The sequence below is a fragment of the Planococcus citri genome, chromosome 3, assembly GCF_950023065.1.
Source record: "Planococcus citri chromosome 3, ihPlaCitr1.1, whole genome shotgun sequence".
Classification (NCBI taxonomy): domain Eukaryota; kingdom Metazoa; phylum Arthropoda; class Insecta; order Hemiptera; family Pseudococcidae; genus Planococcus; species Planococcus citri.
Window position 1 is genome coordinate 33,583,367 of NC_088679.1, and position 22,742 is coordinate 33,606,108.

The following is a 22,742-nucleotide window of genomic DNA, read 5'->3' on the forward strand; positions in this document are numbered from 1 at the left end:
GAAAAGTGTTCAAAATTCCATCCATCAGATCTTTCTCGAGCAGGAAACGGTCAAGGGGGTTCATAAGATGCTAATTGTTATCATTTCTACGTTGATTTGTTGCATCGCGGTCAATTACGTTGCATAATACATACGACACGTACTAGGTAATAAATGCAACCCCCTTTCGAGGTACTTACCCTGAACAAACTGACACAATTCTTGGCCAAAATCATCTCCACCAACTTCTGCAAATCGACACGTAAACTGTCACCTAGAAAAACACTGCACCGTAGTATGTAAAATGCACAAATTAAGATTTCAACAATCGCACAGCCGCGGGTTAGGAATAAAACTGAAAAATACGATGAATAGTACGGGTAATCACATGTAGAAAGAAATCCATCCAGCGTATAATTATGAAAACGGGTAAACCAGTTGTTTGTTCGTACAGCAGGGAATTTGCATCGGTGTGAGAGCCATCACATCACACGCACACCAAGTATTACAAGTGTGTAGTACGTACAAACACACACAAACAGGTTGCCAACTTAACGGGTAATTGACTTCTATGTGAAGATGTCACCGCACAATTCGATGACTAAATCTCGAGGTATCGAGTGCATATGTATGTATACAAAACCTACCTATACCTATACAATAATTAAGACCAACCTAATCGGATGTAACGTGAGAATGAAAACCAGTTAAAACGCGTATTTTTTGGTGATGTAATAATTCAAAGATGTATATGACTGTTTTCCGTTTATTTTTTTAAATATTTTTTTAAAGCTCGATTTAACCGTCTCGTATATACCTATTACCTACCGAAGCCTGAACGTTAATCTATATCCCAGCACAAGCTGTCGGACGATTTCCGATAATAGAATTTTTCTCATGAATGATTCTCGTGTATACTTACTACGCATACTTGAAAATATTCGAGCGTTTATTCGATTTACTTTACTAGTTACTTATTCATTCATTCGTTGATCATCAGATTCAAATGTATTTCTGCTTTTTTATTTCAAATCCTACGTAGGTATGTATGGTAGACTTTCTCATCGATATAATGTACGCTGATCATTGATGTGAGTTAATCAACGTCTCAGTTTTAGTTCCATCTTCGAGGCAAATTAGGTTAAAATTAAATAATCGGTCAACCGGAAGGTTTGCTAACAAAGATCAGCACCTTGTGCGGTAGCAGATGCAGATGTAAAGCTGTAGCTACTCGTATCTGACTGGCAAATTACCAGGATCGGTAGCTATACTATCACAAGTATGTTTATATAGCAGCTACATCTTACGTGTAGAGTATAGAAAAGGTGAAAATTCATTTGGCACGGTGATTTATTCGATACTTGGTCTTAATTTACCCACTCGCCCGTTGTAAAAATACTCATTTTTATAAATACTGCGCAGGTAGGTTAGTTAGGTAGGAATATGGTTGGGATGATTTGCTGCAATATGGGTTAATGAGATAGTACACATACAATGACGTTGATTGCCCTTCACTGTGTATAGTATATTTTGGAAAATTGAATATTTTATACAAACTACATAGTACAAGCGTCTCGATTGTTCGAATGAATTTTTTGAATTAACCTAGAATTCGCCAAACAACATAGAATATAATGAACTTGACGAAGAATATGGTAAAAACAAGTTGGCAACATTCTTAAAAAGAGACAATTTTTTTCTATCGCTAAATTTCTTCCTTCACGAGATATGTACTACCTAGATCTACACGAGGACGAATTTAATTTGAACTAGGAAACCTGTTATAAACATATGACCATCATAATACCTACCAAAAAAAATAAAGAACAATATAAATTCTAACACATGGAGATCGACAGCCCTCGAGTTGCTTTTTTTTTCTTTTTACTAATTCATCATCCGAAAAACCACCGAGATGTATCTACCACCTATATACGTATAAGATTCACCATTAGGCAGCTTTGAAAATATATAAAAAAAAATAAATTACACCAAATTTAAAAACCAACTGCTCGTCTGAAAAATCCTACCTATAGGTACTAAAATTACAATGTCGAGACGTGTGCGCCTATAACCTTTCAATATCGCATTCCATAATTCCAGGTGCTGCGTAAAAGCATCTGCAGAGTACGAGGCCGGTCGCGTGGCACTGCGTCTTTTCAAAACCCATCTCTCTTATCAAAATGAGAAAAGAAAAAGAGCGTTGTATTGTAAAATTATACATTTTGTATACATCAGGAAGAGTGGTAAAGAAGTCTGTGTTTTGTGACTGTATAGGCTGTTCTGTAGCATATAGTCGAAGAACGGATACTGGATCCATTATCCAGCCATCTGCTACATTTACAGCGAACCAACGAACGGAATTTGAAGGGCGTCGAATATCGTATGAGGGCGGATGTGGGTACTTTCTGGATAGAAGACGATAAAGGATAGCATTTTCAACCAAATACCATCCGAAGTAATTGTCGTCGGGGGTAATTAGCAGCGTCGAAGATTTTTCAAAATAATGTACCGCGAAAATAACACCCATAGTGGTTTTCAAGAATATGCTAGTGGAGTGGAACAATGCACGTATTTGTTCAAAGGGTGGTCTTTGAATAAAAATAGTTGCTAGATTGGATCGAACATTTTTTGGATTTTTTTTTTTACAAAATTGAACTGAAAAAATTCCAAAAAACTAAAATTTAGCTCAGACTATTTTAGATCTGAATTTCATTTTTTGATTTTTTGGCAAATTTTTTAAAATGATTCCAATTTGGTTCATTTCTTAAACCAAAAAAAAAAAAATCGAAGTTTGATCACTGGTGGAAAGCTGAAATTTGGTCTATACCTATAGGTACTTATAATTTTCAACTTCCCAAATTGATTATTCCCATCTTTGTGATCCTTTCGATCAATCTAGCCACACAATTTTAAAACTTACCGTTTTTGCTCGTTCAAATCCAAAATTGTCTCTGATCATTTCTTATTTTTAAAAACAATTAAACAAAAAAACGCAAAAATTAAAATTTTATCGTTCGCAGACTAGGTATTAATACAAAAAGCTGAAATTCAATGAATAAGTACCTACATATCTTATTTTTGACCCACAAAAACGATTAGTACTTGACCTTAAACTTTTTGAGATACTCTGGATAGACCTTTCAATAAATTTTGAAAAGATTGATCACTTCTCCTTCTCATGATATGGAAATCTAAAATCAATCGACCAAAAATATCGATTTCTAAAAATAATTTTGATCAATTTTATCCAAACAAAAATGATGAAGGATTTGAAAAAATCGACTACTTCTTACAATGAAAATCAAAAATCAAAATAATCGATGGATAAAAAAAATCGATTTTTGAAAAATCGGGTTTGAATAAAGTTATAAAAAAGTAATTTTTGTGAATTGAGGAGTCGGCCTGCAAAGTGACCTAACTGCAAAAAAATGATTTTTGAGATAGCAACGCTATCTGATAGTTTAGGACATGCCCTACAAAAGGAATATATCACCTTCATCCAGTTTCACTCGTAACCCCCCTTTCCCCCCCTTAAAAATGATAAAATTGAAAGCATGGCCTGCAAAGTGACCTTATTTTTACGATTTTCCGAAAATGTGTTTCATAGGGTACTGTTTGTTGAAATCAAAATTAATTTTAACCCCTTCTGAAAAAATTCAAAATTTTTGGAGACATCGAAAATCGCACTGGAGGCTCCAGAGTGATTCGAAATGGTAAAATCGTAAGTTGAGAATAAGCCACAACTCCAGTTTTAGCTACCCAGCTTCCTGTACATAAAAAAATCTTGAATGAATGAATAAATCTTTGCTTTCATAAAAAATAACATAACGCAATGAAAAACCGGAGAAAATTGCGTACATATCACTAAAAAACAAAAAAAAACGTATATGTGCGGCCTGCAAAGTGACCTAACTGCAGCATTTTTCATTTTTGTTGCACCCTGTAGCGAACCCGTGTTCATATTTTTCAGAAACGAAAAGGTGATTAAGTGAGTGAGGGTTGACCCTTTCAATTCCCGAAAACAGATTTCGAAAATGTGAGACTTCATTTTCCTAGGACACGTTTTTCTCATTTATCTCGAAATCAATTTTTTGCAGTTAGGTCTCTTTGCAGGCCGACTCCTCAATTTTTTTCCACATAAAAACAAAGGGTAGATCTCTAATCGTATTTGAAAAGGTCGATCACTTCCACTGGCTGAAATCGGAAATTTTAAAAAATCGATTATCAAAAGATCGTTTTTTGAAAAAAAAAAACGTAATGTTGGTCAATTTTCGCTGAACAAAAACAACTTAAGCTTATGAAACAAAACAATTCAAAACAAATTATAATTTTGAGCACAATCGATCATATAGGTATGAAATCGAAAACTGGAAATTATTCGATTTTTGGAGTTTGATTAATCGATCTTCAATCAGAAGTAGGTAAGTCTATAGAGCTGCAGTTGATTTTTCACTTCGAATTTTTGACCCATGAAGTATACTTACATTACTTTTCAAGGCTAAAAATGATTTTTCATTTCAAACATGATTCGATCATATTGGATTGAAAATCTCAAATAACTAAATCAAAAAAACCACCAGTCTATTTGAAAAAATACCTACGAATTGCCGTACCTTATCAAAACATTGAACCGAATAAATACTTTAGATCATGGCCAGCAGATTGAGGATGAGAATACGAGTACGGCGACCAACCGAAGGTTTCCAAGTGCATTATATTTCGTTAAAACGAAACATTCTTCGTTTTACGATACTGAGTATTATTTTCACATAAAGCACAAACGCATGCATGCCAATGTCAATATTAACTACAATTTGTCCGAAGTCCACTTACATTCTTCAGCGTTTAATGAAGTGGTTTTGCAGGCTATTGGTCAGTGCAGTGTCGATAGTTCATTCTTAGCCGAGTCTCGATTCTACAAACATAAATCTTCGATGTTATCTAGAACGTGATTCGAGTAACAGAAAATCATCAAAGTCGGAATTGGAATTCACTTTTGATTCTTTTTATTTTTTTTTTATCTTACTTATACGTAGGTAGTTAGGTACCTACCTATACAATGCGAGTAGGTATCATAGAAATTGAATAAACGTTGCAATTTGAGATGCTTTCGCAAATTTGCTGCTGTAATGAATAAGTAAAATAATGAATTGTGAAATGAGGCATGCAACATTTAAAATGCATACAATGATTTGTAAATGGTTAACCACAGAACCATACGTACGTATTATGTAGGTAGGTTTTACATATACCTATATCTAGTATCTTCTTCTGCTAAATGATGCAATTTATTTAGAAGAGTGGCCAAGTATTATAATGAAAAGTAACATGATTTGAATCACAACTAAAATATAGGTATGGTATACATATGTATGTAATTCAAGTTTGTACTGTATGCTTGTATTTGTATCCGCAAAAGAATTTACTTTCATATATTTGATTCGATCTAAGTAAGTATTATTGAACATTTGAATCTAAAAGACTCGCTTATAAAATATTTTATTATATATCTGTTCAAAATACGTAATTACAGCATTACATTTTTAAAGCCGATAGTGTACTGCTTTCAAATTCATTAAGAGGATTAACAGAACATCACGAATTGAAATTTCACTTCTATAGGCTCCTTTTATTCATACACTCATCTACAACTTGTAAGTATCCATTCAAATAGGTGGGGTAAAGTAATATGTAGGTATCTTTAAATAGACACGAAAATCTTGATAAGCAGAAGCACCTAGGTCCTAGACTATCTAGTATACTGGTTGATCACGATGGATTTTTGTTAATTGTTCGAAAATGAATTCTTAACTAGATGGTTACCTACCAATATTATTTGGCTGAAATTTTGCTTTGCGTGATAAATACCTGCGTAGGTCGTATTCTAAAATAGTAAATATCGAGAAAAGAAGGGAAAAAAGAGTTTTTGCTTTTAAACTTTTTACCTCCATATATTTTTAGACATTTATTTCAGTATCTGTGTTCATAATCATGTAGTCTACTTAGAGATGATTTAATGTAAAAGCTGAGCTTTGAAATAACTTCAATACCTACGGCCAGATTTGTTGTATCAAAAAATGATCTAAATTTATTGATTCACAACACTTATCTCAAATCTGAACTATACCCCGTCTACTTCCTGATACTAAAAATACCTATGTAAAATTTTTATTTCCTATGAAGTTTTTTTTGTCAATACCTATTTCAATAGGTACTTCTGGCAAATCAGTAACTACGTAATTCACCACAAAAAACCAGTAACTCATTACTACAAATCACCACAGATTTACCAAAAATCATTTATTAGTAGTAATTTAAGACAAATTACCAAATTACCAAATTACCAGTAATCTACCAAAAATTACCAAATTACTCGCAGATAAGTTATCAAAAACTACCTGTAATTTACCAAAAAATACCGTAATTTACCAAAAAATACCGTAATTTGCCAAAATTACCGTAATTTGCCAAAATTACCGTAATTTGCCAAAATTACCGTAATTTGCCAAAATTACCGTAATTTGCCAAAAATTACCGTAATTTACCAAAAAATACCAATAATTTACTAAAAATTATCAATGATTTACTAAAAATTACCTTAAGGCGTAATTTACTAAAAATTACCTTAAGGCGTAATTTACTAAAAATTACCTTAAGGCGTAATTTACTAAAAATTACCTTAAGGCGTAATTTACTAAAAATTACCTTAAGGCGTAATTTAGTAAAAATTACCAGTAATTTACCAGAAAATTACCAGTAATTTACCAGAAAATTACCAGTAATTTACCAGAAAATTACCAGTAATTTACTAGAAAATTACCAGTAATTTACCAGAAAATTACCAGTAATTTACCAGAAAATTACCAGTAATTTACCAGAAAATTACCAGTAATTTACCAGAAAATTACCAAATAATTTACTAAAAATTACCAGTAATTTACCAAAACATTACCAGTAATTTACCAAAACATTACCAGTAATTTACCAAAAATTACCGGTAATATACTGAGAATTGCCATTGATCTACCAGTATAGCCTAATTTACTAGAAATTATTACAAGTTATTTGCTAAAAATTATCTGTATTTGACCAAGAATTACCACTAATTTACAAAAAAATTTCAAAAACACCTGTCTAACTTTTTGTCACACTAAAATCATATCGAGTTCCTGAACTCATTGAAAATTTGAGTACTTTTCTAGAGCTGAGACTAATAGGTAAGTAGGGCTAAGTTACATAGAATGAACTAATCATATTGAAACTCGCAATCAAGAATCAACACTCTCAAATTGAATTACAATTACTTAGTAGGCTATGCTACTTCATTTTCATTTCAATCGTTGGGTATTTTTACAGAAATTGGGAGCCCCCATGTTCGCTTACAACGTGTTAAAATATTCCATTTTGAAAATTAGATAGGTACCTAGTTTATCAAAAAAAGAGCATTAAAAAAGAGCCTGTAGATTACTGAATTATTTTCAAATTTTTAAATCTCAGCTTTCAACGCTTGTAATTACGAGTATAAAAACTTGAGGTTATTATCTCAAAAATTAATTTTGAACTCTTGAAATTTCAGCTAGGCAGGTAAGTAATCACTAATTTTGAACCTTCAATCAGTTCTCTTTAAAGGAATTTCAACCAGTTGAAAATTACATTGCACCCCCTCCTCTTCCCCAAGTACAGATTTTTTTCAACTTCAACATAACAGGAAGACTCATTTTTTTCTGTCCACTTTGAATCTGATATTTATTGGAAAAAATTTTTGCTGATGAGGGTTAATGTTTAAATATTTTAGAGTAATACGTAATATGTAGCATCACTAAATTTTATTCAAATTTGTTTTTCAGAACTCCGCATCCCAAAGTTAGTTTCAAGTTCACCTACGCCCGGTCATTTGTTTATGCTACGATCATAATTTTATTTAAAGGAAATCAGTACAACGTTTCAATATCATTCATTCACAATACATAATAGGTAAGGTATACTATACACATACAATGTACGTATTCATATTTAAATTACACTTGTAGCATTGAAATTCAGTGTATCATTCAGATACCTACGAAGCTAATGAAGGCACGATTTTGCAATAAATTATTACGTGCTTCGCTCTAGACGATGATGGCCGCGTCTTGTTAAACTACAGTCGTGCGTTGTTTTCCAGATGGCAGCACTGAATTCACAATTAGTTACCAATTTTGGTTTCCTGTACAAATTTTTATTTTAGACCGGACATACCTACTTTTGCAAATTTTGTTTTAGTCCGATATCGCAATATTTTTAAGCATTATGAAACTTCTTGGCGCCAGTTTTTTATTTTCTTAAAGTACCTAGGTATACAATACATATAAGGATGTAGGGATAGGTAGGTAGAAAAATGATTCAATGTCAAAATACTCTTAACTAAAAATTCAATAAGAATGGAAATCAAACTGGTGATGAGCCAAAGGTTGTATGTATCATGAGTGCAGTTTCCTTTCCCCTTCCCCCTTATTGAAAAATTGAGAGCTTTCGAGTCTCACAAGTGAAACTCAATGAGCTCTTACTTCGTAGGTGAGTTGAAAAAACTGCAACTGAGCTGAAAAAATTGCAAATTTTGTAAACTTTTCGGCTTCTAACTCACGATTTATGTACTTTTCCACGCCCATTCATTTTTATATCAGCTTTATCAAAATTAACAAATGTTAATTACGTAAAATCTGCAAGTCAGTTTTTTTTTGAAAAAAAATTTGATAAAAATCATTTCAATATTTTTTTTGTTACTGTTTTGAATTTGCTAAAATTGGTATGAAAATGTGTAACGTTGACATTGGTGGCAACCAATTCATTCCTCAAGTAACCAATATAGCCTAATTTCTCTTCTGAAGGAAATTATTGCTGTCAAAATATTACTCCTATTCCTATTTGAGTACTCGACTTGTCATATTTTCACTACATTCTTAATACCATTTTATACGTCATTACGAGTATTACGAAGATGAAAATTTCAGGCCAATTTCTCGATAAATTTTTAAACCACAAGTTGGCTCGCTCGAATAATAATGTAAAAATGTCGGAATCAACCGGATGACGTCATCGTTGAATAATTAACCATTCAAGCCGACTTATGCTTTCTCAGCATGGCTAGACCAGGCGAACATTTCACAATATAATTTGCCGGCGAATGTGAACTTGAAACCGCGAAAATTTATCTCGTTTAATAATTGATGAGATTTGCCGGGTAAAAAAATTTCTGCTATCGAAATCAATATTTCAAAACGCGCATTATAATTTCACACAGCCGCCTAAAATCAATAAGAGGCTTAAATAAATTCGAGGATAAAAGTAGTGTATGGTGGTATCTGTTAAACAACGCTAGCGAAATATATATTCCGGGCCGGGCGTAACTAGTGCCTACGAAAAGTGGGTTATACTGTTGTTTTCATATCTACGTATCGAAAGTTGCGTTATCAATGTCAAGGCTATTTGCAGAATTTAGGTCAAACGTAATAGCAAAGCTGCGAAGGAGGCGAAAAGGGATAACGGCACGAGGCAATGTCAAGGTAACTTTTAAAAAGGATAAGGCCGTTGGTTTGGAAGAAAGTGAAAAAAAAGTTTAACTAAATAAACCTCGTTGATTGGCGCAAATTCGTCAAGATAATCTTTTTTTTCTTTTACCGCATCATTTCTATTTTATACTCGTTGATGCGAATAAAGACGCGGCAGTTTACGCGTGTTGAAAGGACTTAGCCTTGTACGTGAAATTTGTTTTTCTCTTCGTTATGACGCATTATTTCGCCTTCGTTTTTATCATCTCCCAAATATCGTGCTCATCTAGCTCCATCCCTCCTGTTTTATTTTAGCAGAATTTTCTTCGAGAGAGATACGACTATTAAGTATTTGGAAATGAATCTACGCGTTGGTAAAGAGCTTACAGTAATCAGCATTTTTTTCAATCAACTTTCTTCCGGAGTTACCTATTCTTAAAATTTCTTTTCGGCGGAGTGTGATTAATTTTTTTCAAGATGCTTTGTTTTTGAGACATTTTGAATTGAAAGTGGAAAGTTCAAATTGAATTGATTGTTGGTGACGAATTTGATTTTTTTTCCAGTTTTTCCATCACGAAAAATTGTTTTTTTTTTTAGAAAAATAAAGAGCTCTACGAAAAAATGAAGGGAATCATAATTGTGGAACATGAAAATCTTTATGAATAAATGTAATTCATTCACAGAGGAATTAAACGAGAATGCACAAAATAGACACCAAACAAATTTTCAAGTGTCTTAATTCATTTTTCGATTTTTGGTGGATTAAAAAATATTCAATTAGGACCCACTTCTGGTGAAAAAAAATTAAAATCTGATCAAATTAACAAAAAAGGTCTAAATTTGGTTTGTGCTTCATTTTCGACTTTCAAAATCGATTGATGATAGTGTCGAACTATTCTGGAGCCTCCAGCGGATTTTCGGATTCTCCAGTTTTCAAAAAAAAAAAACACTGCATGAAGGGTAAAAATGAAATTCAGCGCAGGCCTATGAACTTGGATTTGCAATTTGTATGACCCATTCAATCGATTAGGTAAATTTTTTTTTTCAAAAATTGGAGAATCTGAAAATTTGACGGAAGCTCCAGAATTGTTCGAAACCATCATCAATCGACTCGGTAAATCAAAAATAGATTATAAACTAAATTTCTTCTTTTTTCGTTCTCGAATTCTCGGACGATGGCTTTTTTATTTTTTTTTTCAAAAACAAATCCTGGAGAAAATTTTTGATTTGAGGCAGCGTTAAAAGATTTTCCCTCCCCTTCAACATTTCCCCGGAAACTGGAACATCCAAAAATCCTATGGAGGCTCAAAAATGTTTAAAACCACCATCACAAATCGATTTCGATGATCGAAAATTGACTACAAACCAATCTTAAGGATTTTATATCAATGTGATCAAATTTTGATTTTTTCATGAGAAATGAATTAAACCGGAATTTTTAAAAGTTCACCTAAAATCAAAAAATGAATTTCAGCACCTGAACTTTTGGCTGGTGGCGTATTTTGGGGTCTTTTTTTGATTGTCTTTCGTCAGAGTCGAAAAATTTTGTACCCGTTGAAATATTTGAAAAAATTGACCACAATAGGTACTTAAATATGTTAAGAGGGGACAAGGAAAGGGTAATTGCGTGACTTTAGCATTTTTTTCTCAATTTTGCCAATAAATTAAGGGAATGAATAATTGTCCCCGTAAATTAAAAGTAACCCTTTTGAAAGTGATATATTTCAAAATAACATCTAAAACTCAACGTCGATGGCAACTTTTTACATAATTTTAAATTACAATTCGCCCTCACAGCACCAGTTTGAAAATTATAATTTTCAATCGAAAATCTGAACTTTCAAATTTTGAAACTTTCATTCATAGAAGTTTCTGAATTAAATTTTAACGTGACCCTCGAATGGTGAAAACTGTTTTGAGCTGATGAGTATCGCAGCACCGGAGTTCTATGCTCTTGAATCAGAATACTACGAGATATTGCAAAAACAGAGGGAGTTCTACTCACCCTCCCCCACCCCTAGAATTAAATTGGCAAACCAGTGGTGTATTTTTCAGTTTTTAGAAAGGCAAATCGAAAGCCATGAGATATAAAATCACCTTTTTTAGTCCAGTTGAAATGGAATGACAGTGAAGTTAAATAAGTTGCCTATTCAGTTTGCCGTAAATACGCATGGTTACGTATCTTTCAATATTGAGTACCATCGTCTTTCAGGTTGGGTAATCGTGTTGATTCTATGCAATTGCGAAAAGCGAGTACTTTGGTATTTTGAATTTGAATTCATAAATAATAATAAAAAGTTAAAAACTTAAGTTATTTTGGTTTATAGTTTTTAAACTTATTGGATTTGGTCCTTGGAAGTAGGATAACATTATTGGGCAATCTAGAAGTATATATGGGTAATTCTCAGAAAAAGGGTCAATTTTAATGTGCATAATTTTGAAAAATAAAAATTATTTTTTTGGAAAATTTCAAGTGGGAATTATTTGTATAGGTGTCCTAGATCCCTGTTCTAGTGTTGGCCTCAATTCAATCCCCCCCACTGTGGACCCCGGCCCCCCTAAAACAGCGATAATTAGGATTCGACCCTCATCGATGTGTAATATGTCGATTGATATGTTTTCGAGGTCGTAGAATTCGAATTTGGAGTTATTTTTTATGTAGAGGTGGAGGGTGAGGCGTGGGGACGGGGAAAATGTCAAATTTTGCTTATATTATCGTGTGATATGTCGATTCACGTTTTTCAGGCCGCAAAGTTCGAATCTGGACTTATTTTTTGGTAGGGGGTGGAGGTGAGGTGTGGGGAGGGAGAAAATGTCAAATTTTGCTTGTATTATCGTGTAATATGTTGACTAGCGCGATAAAAGTACAGCTGTCTGAAATTTGGCCAAGTCGAAGGACAAATGGGCGCTGGACAAGCCGAAGGACAATCTCAACGTTTTTTCGTTTCTAGCCTTACCTACTGGACATTATTCGAGTTTGAACACGTAACAAATGCGTACTTATTATGTAGAATAACTTCCCTTCCTTAATTATCGTTTTTGGCGGGTTCATCAGGGTAAATAAAAAGGCAAGCCGAAGGACACCGATTTTGCGAAATATCATATTTTCAGAGACAAGTACGATCAGAACGAGCCATTGCGTAGGTTTTGAAAATAACATTGCGGGGTAACATTTTTATGAGGACAGTGAACCAGTGCAGCCACTCGCCAGAAAAAATGTTGGATTGGGAAGCTACCAAAAATAATTGAAAATTGCTCTAAAATTTTCGCAAAAAGTGTGTGACAGTTTTCAAATGTGAAATGTGAGCTTCCTATGGACTTATTCCAATTGCAATTTGCACAATAATGGACCTTCGTGTTCTATGATAATGAATATGTGTCAATTTTTCCCCAAAAAAATGAAGTTCATGACACTTTATAACATTCATTTTCAAAAACATGGCGTGTGACAGCCAAGTCGAAGGACATTTGGGGTATAAAATCGAATGTACACCAATGAAAGGAGGGGCTAAAAATCTCAATACCATATGTGAAATGTGTGGGGGATGATCCTTGAATGGACCAAAAAAAAAATAAAAAATTTCATGCTAAAACCTTTGAGAAATTTGCCATGTACACGATTTTTACCTTTTTCTGAGAATTACCCATATAGCTAATAGCAGCTACCAGAAAACATAGAATGACAATCTGAATCTTTTCAGTGCGGTAGCAAGTGGGTTTTACGTTTTTATTGTTTTGGTATTAAAATTAACTTTTGTCTTACAATGGATAATAATCCTCATATAGATAACATCCAGCATCAGATGGTGGATGTTCAAAATAACCAAAACAATGGTAATGGAAATGCCGATATTGGTACTCATAATGGTAAGTATCCACTTCACCACTTGTGAAAAGGAAACAGTATAGTTTTTAGTTTACAAATACTAGTGATACCAATCTACCTACTTACATACCTACCTTGTACTTACTCACCCAGTAGTAAAGAGATCAAATTTTTGATGAACTTGAAAAGTTTTACAAAAATTGATATTTTTCATAATGGACCTTGGAACGACCTTGCAATTCAATTTCCAAAATCATTTTTAAAAAAAATAAAATTCTCCTTTGTCAATCTCTTTATTTTTATTTTATCCACATTTTTTTTTAATTTGAAAATTATGTCACTTCCATCATTTGCAATCGTCACAGCTTGTGCAGAAAATCACTTTTCGTTTTTTTTCAAAATTTTGGATTTTGGCCTCAAAAGTTTTTGACGTAGGCAATATATTATGTACTTAAGGTAAGTACATACAGGTACTATTCAAAATTTTTTGATTCTCAAGATGGTATTACCTAGAGAAAATTTTTGGAAAATTTTTGTATCCCTACATCGAAAATATATTTTGGGAATCAGGATAAATAGAAAAAATTCTTCTTTTGAGCATTTCCTCCAGAATAAAATTTGCAAATTTTGAGCAAACCTCATTATCGGAAAATTTTTGTATCCCTACATCGAAAATTTATTTTGGGAATCAGGATAAATAGAAAAAATTCTCCTTTTGAGCATTTTCTCAAATTTCAAAATAAAATTTTGAGCAAACCTCAATTTTTAAAAAAAATTGCTTAACAAAACTGTACTCCTTCCCAATAAATGATGACATTTTTCAATTTTCATCCATCAGATTCTTCTCAGGTCTCAAAGGGTTAAGCGAACTGGTTTAATAAAAAAAAATCGGCAGAGCACTTCGCACAGTTAATTACATTTTATATTATTTTTCTCGTATATCTGTATCAGTGTAGCATGTCTTCTCCTCACATGTGAAGATATTAGGTACGCAATACCTACCTACATGTACATAGGTATATTCAACTTCGTTGACACACCCTCTCGACATTCGGCAGAAACACCGGCTCAATAATGAAAATTGTTTTTATTTACCTTTTTTTTTTCATTCTTTTTTTCAAATGAAAATCGTACATGAATAAAATTTCAAGTACCTAAGTACATTACACTGTAGATAAGAAAGACGAATTGTTTCTTATGATCCGGATCGAATTGGTGTTGGGCTAGCCAGAAAAAAAAATGAATGGCAGACCTATTACATACATATGTATCTAACTTTGGTTCTTCTACTAATACACGATACCTACCTATAAGGCAGCCTTATCATGTTGGGAAAAAAGTGGCCGATGAAGCCAAATCAGGAAACAAAACTTTTGTTTCAAGATGTTCGCTTTTCCGTTTACATTACATAAATATTGGGTAGACAGATGCGAACCCTTATTTGAATTGGTTCTTACTCGTAAATTTAACAAATTTATTACCCTAACTGATGTGATCGGCGATGCCATTGACTGCTTGCTGTCTCAGCATGACCTAAAGATTTGTAAAGAATTACACCATTTAAAATAAAGTGTTCACACCTCCACCCTTCCTTGAAAAAAAATAGATTTCACTTCTTGATCATTCCCCAAAAACGAATGGTCTTTTGTTTCGTTTTATTTTTGTCCATCTTCAACTGGAACAGTAGGAGTGATGAGTGATCCTATAAATGTGTCCCGTTGTTCTCAAAATAATTAGGTACCTATGTAAATGCGACCTTCACGCGCGAAAACAGATTCAAAGAAACGACTAACTGAAATGTACAAAAACACAGAGAACCGTTCGATTCAAAACAAAAAAAAAAGTCGTAGCAGTCTGCCGCTACGTAAGAGCCAAATTTTTGTGCAAGAAACATTGAGGGCTCTTGAACTACTCGCACCCTCGCTTCGCTCCTGTGCTTCGCCTGTATTTGGGGGGACTTTGTCCCCCCTGCACCCCCCTTGGGCTTTGCCCAATTACCTCCTGCTGGTGTCTTTTTCTCGTGTTCTGCGCTTCGCTTGAACTACTCGCACCCTCGCTTCGCTCCTGTGCTTCGCCTGTGTTGGGGTACACCCCCCTTGGGCTTCGCCCAATTAACTCCTGCTGATCTCTTTTCTTCGTGTTCTGCGCTTCTCTTGAGCTACTCGCACCCTTGCTTCGCTCCTGTGCTTCGCCTTCACTTTGTTTTGTTCTGTTCTGTTCTGTTCCGTTTTTCTAACGGGGGGGGGGCGGGTATCCCTTTTTTTACCTATTTGATGGCCTTTGCACCCCCCTTCTGGAACCCAATTTGGGTTTCGATTTCGAACCAAAATAACGTCAAAAATGAATTCTGGAGCCCAAAAAACGTACATTATCAATACCCTACTCAACTTTTCCAAAATATTTACCCCTTTGCGGCCTTTACTGATTTGCTTGGGAGTTTTTCAATGAAAAAAAAAAAAAAAAAAACAGTTTCGATGACATTTTTTTAAAAGTTGAGATAAGAAAAACTGAATTCTTACATTAAAATTGATACCTATTGTTCTACTTTTCGAACTACAAATTTTTCAAATTTTTCGCAGCCCGCTCTAATGGGACAATTTTTTTGATTTTCAGATTTGGTGGCGTATCTACAACGGAAAAAAACGAGACCAAAGAAGGTCCCGACTAACACTCAAGATTTAATAAAATATCGTTATTAAATAATTGTTGTGTGGCAACTCGCCTGGTAAAATATACTGTGTTAATTATGTTTTTATATGTCGGTCGTTTTATCGGTTTTAAATAAAGTTACCTATGCACAGAAGTTGCGAATAAAGAAATAATTTTAGGAACCACTGAGTATTATTTTCAAAAACTTTCTTAGCGTAATATATCTGTTTGAACCCGATAAACGTCATGCGAGGCAATTTTTCTATTTTTGGCTCTCGTCGGGGGCAGAAATGGGGGGGGGGGGGTTGATTTTTTGAAAATTTTGGAACCACCATTTTGGACCTACCCCTTTGAGCCCAGCTAAAAAGCTTTTTACAGTTAATGTATCTGAAAGACGTCTATCTTACCAAATTTTGAGCCCAATAAAATTTTGCGCTGGTACCCAAAAATCCAATTTTTCGCAATTTCGATATTTTGGGAACCCCTGGAAAACTAGAAACCTGCGATTTACGCCAAACGTAACGTTTTAAGGTACATATATTAGGCTCCCTGTATATTCGTAATTTTGAACTCTTTTTTTTAGAGCCCCCCAATTTAGGCGCCCCTAAAAAAGGCGTTTATGCATATTTTTTCAAATAATTTGAAGAATTTACATTTGAAACAGACTAGCAAGTATTCGATAATTTTTCATTTGATTTTTCCTGTAACTTTCAAAATTGAGCTATACTTCGTTGAAAATTGAAATTGTGAAAACGTTATTTTCACGTCTTTTCAAAGAGTTAAATCTCAGAATTTGACCCAAAATAGCTCAATTTTGAATGTTACAGGAAAAATCATATGAAAAATTATCGAGCACTTGATAGTGTGTTTCAAAAATAAATTCTTCGATTTATTTGAAAAAACAGTTATAAAAGCCTTCTTATTTTCTCGATGGTTTTTAACCAGTGTATGTTTTTCGTATGTGTTCAACAAAAATCTCTTGAACAGAGAAACATATTTCCTGTTTCCTGTATACACACTGGTAAAAGGAAAGCAAGTTCTGGTTTACTTGCAGCTAGCTGCCGTGCTATTTCGCTATGTTTACATTTGTTACTAGTTAGTTTGAATGGTTGCCTAATTCAGATTAACTAAGGGGAATGATGCTTGCTTAGCGGGTCATTTTTTTCTAAACTCCCACAGAGGCAATTTCAGTGCAACATTATTATCACATTTTTATACTGCAGGAGTACAGGGTTCTTTTTTTAAACAGGTAATGGTGGAAACTACGGAACTTTGAATTATCAACTCGTCAAACTTAATAGTCCTGTGGGATTTGGCACAAAGTGGGCGAATAAAATTTGGTTTTGCTTTATTTTAACCCTTTGAGACCAAAGAAGAATCTGGCAGATGTAGATTAAAAAATTTCATTATATGACAAGGACTAGGTATAACTTCGTTAAGCAGTTTTTTTTTTTAAATTGAGGTTTGCTCAAAATTTCATTTTAAATAAGTTTTTGATGTAGAGATACGAAAATTTTCCGAAAAGTTTCTCTGGGTGATACCAACTTACAATCCAAAAAATTTTGAACATTATCTACATATCTAGTATATTGCCTACGTCAAAAACGTTTGAGGACAAAATCCAAAATTTTGAGAAAAAACAAAAAATGATTTTCTGCACAAGCTGTGACGATTACAAAAATGCGGAAGTAGCAATTTTCAAATAAAAAAAAAAATGGATAAAAAATAAAGAAATTGACGATGGAGATTTATATTTGAAAAAAAAAAATGATTTTGGAAATTGACTTTCAAGGTCGTTCCAAGGTCCATTATGATAAATATTATTTTTTGTAAAACTTTTCAAAGTCATCGAAAATTCAATCTCTTTACTACTCGTATTTAGCACCATGAACATTTTGAAAAACCTTCAATTTTCCTTTTTGGAAATTCATTAGGTAGGTATTTATACTTATTGTAAGAATGCACACAGGTGCGTTCTTATTTTCCAAAATGAGCAAATTTTCCGCTTAGTAGATGTCTACAAATTGTAATCTCAAAACAATGTTAGTGCTCATTAGAAAAATGTTCATAAAAATCTCGCCTACAAAAGGTTGACTTTTCACATGAGGTGAATAAAAAATTTCCAAAATAGAATTCCGAAAATTTTTTAAAAAATTCCCAAAAAGCTCGTAGGGGAAAGTTTAAACTTTCTATGAAGTGAAATTTTTCCAGAAACTTTCATCTTGGAATTTTGAGTCGAAGTAATACATTGCAGGTCTCTCAGCTCAATACCAACTTTGGACCAACTTACTTATGGATGTCTCATAAACATGAAATCACAAAATGAGATTCTACTTCATGTTTTCAATGATATTTCGATAATTTCTTAACTTTCATGGTGTTTTTTAGTATTTTTGATTAATTTATGACTTCTAATATCGTGATACGTTGTGAATAATTAATATTACCTCGAGTTACAGTGTTTTAGTGAGCTTAGAAGGATGAAACAAAGTTGCATGATTAAATGAATTTAAAGTTGTTTGCAAGTGTTATTTTAATTCACTACAACATTTACTCTATAGCAGGATGACAAAACAATTCACTACACGTAAATTTAGTTTTATTTAATGTGAATTAATGGAAATATGACATCGAATTTGTAAACGCCAATTTCGTGATAAGAAAAGTCCCGTTTTGATTGTTTTGATAAACACCTAAGAGCACAGAATCTCACTGACCAATCACGTACCACGAATGCTAGCGCGCTCTGGGGAACGTGGAGGTCCGAATGAATGACGCTCGGATGGGGAATGAGGACGAAGGACCCCCAACCAGGGCTGTAAGGTAATTTATGTTGGTAAATTACGGCGGTATTTTACCGTATTTTACGGTATTTTACCAAAAGTTTATTACCGTATTTTACCGTAATTTACCAAAAAGCTAAATTAACACTTTTTTTTCCATCTTTCCTTCACAAATTTCCAAATTTCCGTGGAATTTTATGATTTGAAAGTTACCAAAAATTTTCCCCATAAACTTCCAAAAAATCGGGGATCGTGGAGTGGAGCGGAGGCCCTCTGAGGGTACCCTTTTTTTGCCTTGCTCCGGGAGCAGGAGCCGGAGCAAGAGGTACTTGAAATTTTTCTACTGGAGCCGGAGGTGGAGGCGGAGGCACTTACAAAAAAACCCCGGAGCTGGAGCTGGAGCCAGAGGTATTTTTTTTCAAATAACCGGAGGGGAAGGCTCTAACCCCCCCTCCTCGACCTCCGGAGGCGGAGCTGGAGGGCAGGAGCCCCCCGGAGGGTACCCTTTTTTGGGCCTTGCTCCGGGAGCCGGAGCAGGAGGTACTTGAAATTTTTCAAGTGGAGCCGGAGGTGGAGATGGAGGTACTCATAAAAAATCTCCGGAACCGGAGGTATTTTTTTTCAAATTTGGGAACCGGAGCTGGAGATGGAGGCACTGACCCCCCCCCCCCGCGATCCCTGCAAAAAATGTCCATGGACAATTTTCTATAATCTTTAATAAGACCTAAAACAGATGAAAATTAGAAAATTTACTTCAGAGGCAGGTCAGAAGTTCTGAACTTCGAAGTCAAACTATAAAAAATAACTCATCATATCCAAATTAGTAAAATACCATAATTACCGTAAAATACCGTATTTTACCGTATTTTACCGCCGTATTTTACCAGCGAATAAATTACGGTAATTTAACAGCCCTGCCCCCAACAAACTGGATGGTGTAAGGAGGCGCATATGTAGTGAACCACATGAACCGTCAGTTGAATGCTTGAATGTAATGTTACCAACCTACGTAAGGGTATACTCATCCACCATTTTGTTCCTGACCGATGTTATCAGCCATAAGAATGCATACAATTTTTCGATTGTTCGCGAGTTCTGGTGAACTTTTAATTAGTCTTAAATTAAAGACAATGAAATTCCCTATCGATTGATACTAATTTTTCATCATTTAGAGTAAAATTAACGATTTAATGAATACTTTTATTTACCGCATTTTTCATATTATATAAGTATGTCAACTTTAAACTAAAAATTGTCGAACTTTTCAGTAAACCTATGCATATGTTGATATACCAAAATGTTCGGAATTTCATCCTCTTTAAAATGATTATTTACCGAAAGCTGTAGAAGCAACCGTTCAAAAGTATTCGAAGTTTAAAGTTGCGAAAACAAGGCAAAAACCAGCTACGGACAGTACAGTAAGTATTGAACTTTGGACTAAAATTACTCGAAATTTTCAATGGATACCTAGGTATTTTAATATAGCAAAATGTTCGTAATTTTATCCTCTTTAAAATGCTTCTTTACCGAAAGCTCTACCTTCAACCGTTCAAAAGTTTTTGAAGATCAAAGTTGCGGAAAGTGATTATTTATCAACATATCAACACAATAGGTATGTTTGAATTGATAACAGTGATAACGCAATTTGAACATTTTGGTGACATTATCTTCGAAAACTTTTGAACGGTTGAAGGTAGAGCTTTCGGTAAAGAAGCATTTTAAAGAGGATAAAATTACGAACATTTTGCTATACCGTAGCTGGTTTTTGCCTTGTTTTTGCAACTTTAAACTTCGAATACTTTTGAACGGTTGCTTCTACAGCTTTCGGTAAAAAATCATTTTAAAGAGGATGAAATTCCGAGCATTTTGGTATATCAACATATGCATAGGTTTACTGAAAAGTTCGACAATTTTTAGTTTAAAGTTGACATATATAATATGAAAAATGCGGTAAATAAAAGTATTCATTAAATCGTTAATTTTCCTCTAAATGATGAAAAATTAGTATCAATCGATAGGGAATTTCATTGTCTTTAATTTAAGACTAATTAAAAGTTCACCAGAACTCGCGAACAATTGAAAAATTTGCAATTTTTTCGCGAAAAATTGTATGCATTCTTATGGCTGATAACATCGGTCAGGAACAAAATGGTGGATGAGTATACCCATGTTGTGTAGTGCCCTACCTACGTTAGTTGAGAACTGGAATTACTTTCAAACTTTTTAAATTTAAAAAAAAGAACACATAATTAATTAATAATGGGAGTGGGACACATATTCCGGAAGTGAACCTTTGTTATTCAAGTTGCGTATTGGATGTTTTTGAAGGGAATTAATAATTACGTTGTTTAATGTTTTTAGTGTGCGTAGCACACTATTGGTTTCGCTTTGAGAAATTGAAATAATTTCAATTACAATGAATGTTCTCTTAAGCTATCCAACCGTTTTTCGTACCTATTGAACACCATTTGAGAATCATTAAGGCGGAGGGAATAGATTGTGACGGTAGGGGATGCGCCCACAGCTTCCACCTAAAGGGAAGATGTGTTCCCTCGGAGTGGCAACACTGCCTAAGTAGTGCACTCTATCGGTTTAGTTCGAGTATAGCCACTCCGCCATTAGAGACGTTACAAACATTAAGTATTTTTTCACTGGTGTTCCGGTACGGATGCATTTCAGAGCTTCCACTTGCAATCGTCATTGCAAGTGTCTTTTTATAATGATTAGTGTGTCTTTTTTGTATTTAATCGTAACGGTTTTATATCAGAGTTATATACAAATAAAGCTGAACACTTCATTTGCGGTCTATAATCTTTTATGCGGTGTTTCGTCACCTTTGCTGTTCGATGTACTTTCGTAAGGTCATCAGTAGAGTTTGGGTTCCCTGGGCTTAACTATATGCTGAATAGCTCTGGGCTTTCCCTCTGTAAACCAAGGAGAGTCCCACCTATCACATATTTGGCGCCCTAAACGTGGTAAACTGTACCCAGGGCTTTTCAGTGCACTTTTTGTGTCACAAAATAGGGCAAAGTCACGTGTGACGCGACCTCTAGCCTACTTCTATCTGCTCTCGAGAGAGGCAAACTGTACATAGTACAGGCGGAATCGTGTATTCCAAACTGAGTTTTTTACTCATCAGAGTTTTACAAACCCCAGAATTCCGGTCAAATTTGGTCAACCAGGCGACTATGGCGAAAATTGGTCAACCAGGCGACCACATCGATCAACCTATCGGTCAACTTGGCGACCGCAACGTTCGTTAAAAAGGTACGTGAAAGTTTATTTCTCGAAAGAATCGCGAAAAAGTGCAGAAAATCGCGTAATAAAAGCTTTCGTACCAAGTTCGACAAGCTTTGGTTTGGAAAATCCGAGCACAGTTGGACAAGCTCGTGCCAAAGTTCAAGGTCAAGCGTTGAAAGCTCGTTGCAAGCTTGTACCGTGCTACGTACCTAACAGAGACAATACAAAGCTTTGACATGTCGATGCGGTTACCGGAATATTTGAAGCGTTGGGTTTCAAACCTGCTAAATGAGCCAAAAATGAAAAATGAGATTATTATTGATATGGGTATTTTCGAACCTCGCGGATCGAATGACGGAGTCAGTTTTGCTCCAAAACCTACTAAATGCCACCTAAAATGCGATTGAAAACGGTGTTTTGCTTCAAAACCTACTAAATGAAATTTTTGCTTCAAAACCTACTAAATGCATGTTTGTTTTTTTCATCAAAACCTACTATCTGCACTTTTTACCAAAATTATACTTTTATTTTTTAGAGAAAAATACACGCAGAAAAAATAAATTATATTATTTCAATTAAAATAAATCAAAGATAATGCCACAAATAATTTTTAAAAACTCAAAAAAAGTAAATTCACGAATCTTCAAAATAAACTATTCTAATAAAAACTCGTTTTTTTTACTTTAAAATTTTCCATGTGCGTAATTACGCTCCAAAACCTACTAAATGCATTTT

At 34.1% G+C, this 22,742-nt stretch overlaps 1 protein-coding gene across 2 annotated transcripts in view; it reads right to left on the reverse strand.

Moving 5' to 3' along the window:
• Nucleotides 1-22,742, reverse strand: part of Traf4 (TNF receptor associated factor 4) — a 126,537-nt gene that overhangs the window by 56,727 nt on the left and 47,068 nt on the right. Inside the window, exon 1 of one of the 2 annotated variants that reach the window (XM_065358249.1) lies at nucleotides 180-358. The exons of the other annotated variant lie outside the window; for it this stretch is intronic. Coding sequence (XP_065214321.1) covers nucleotides 180-215 — 36 coding nt within the window. The 5' untranslated portion in view covers nucleotides 216-358. Of the gene's footprint in view, nucleotides 1-179; nucleotides 359-22,742 lie in introns of those variants that run through there. 2 annotated transcript variants of the gene reach the window in all.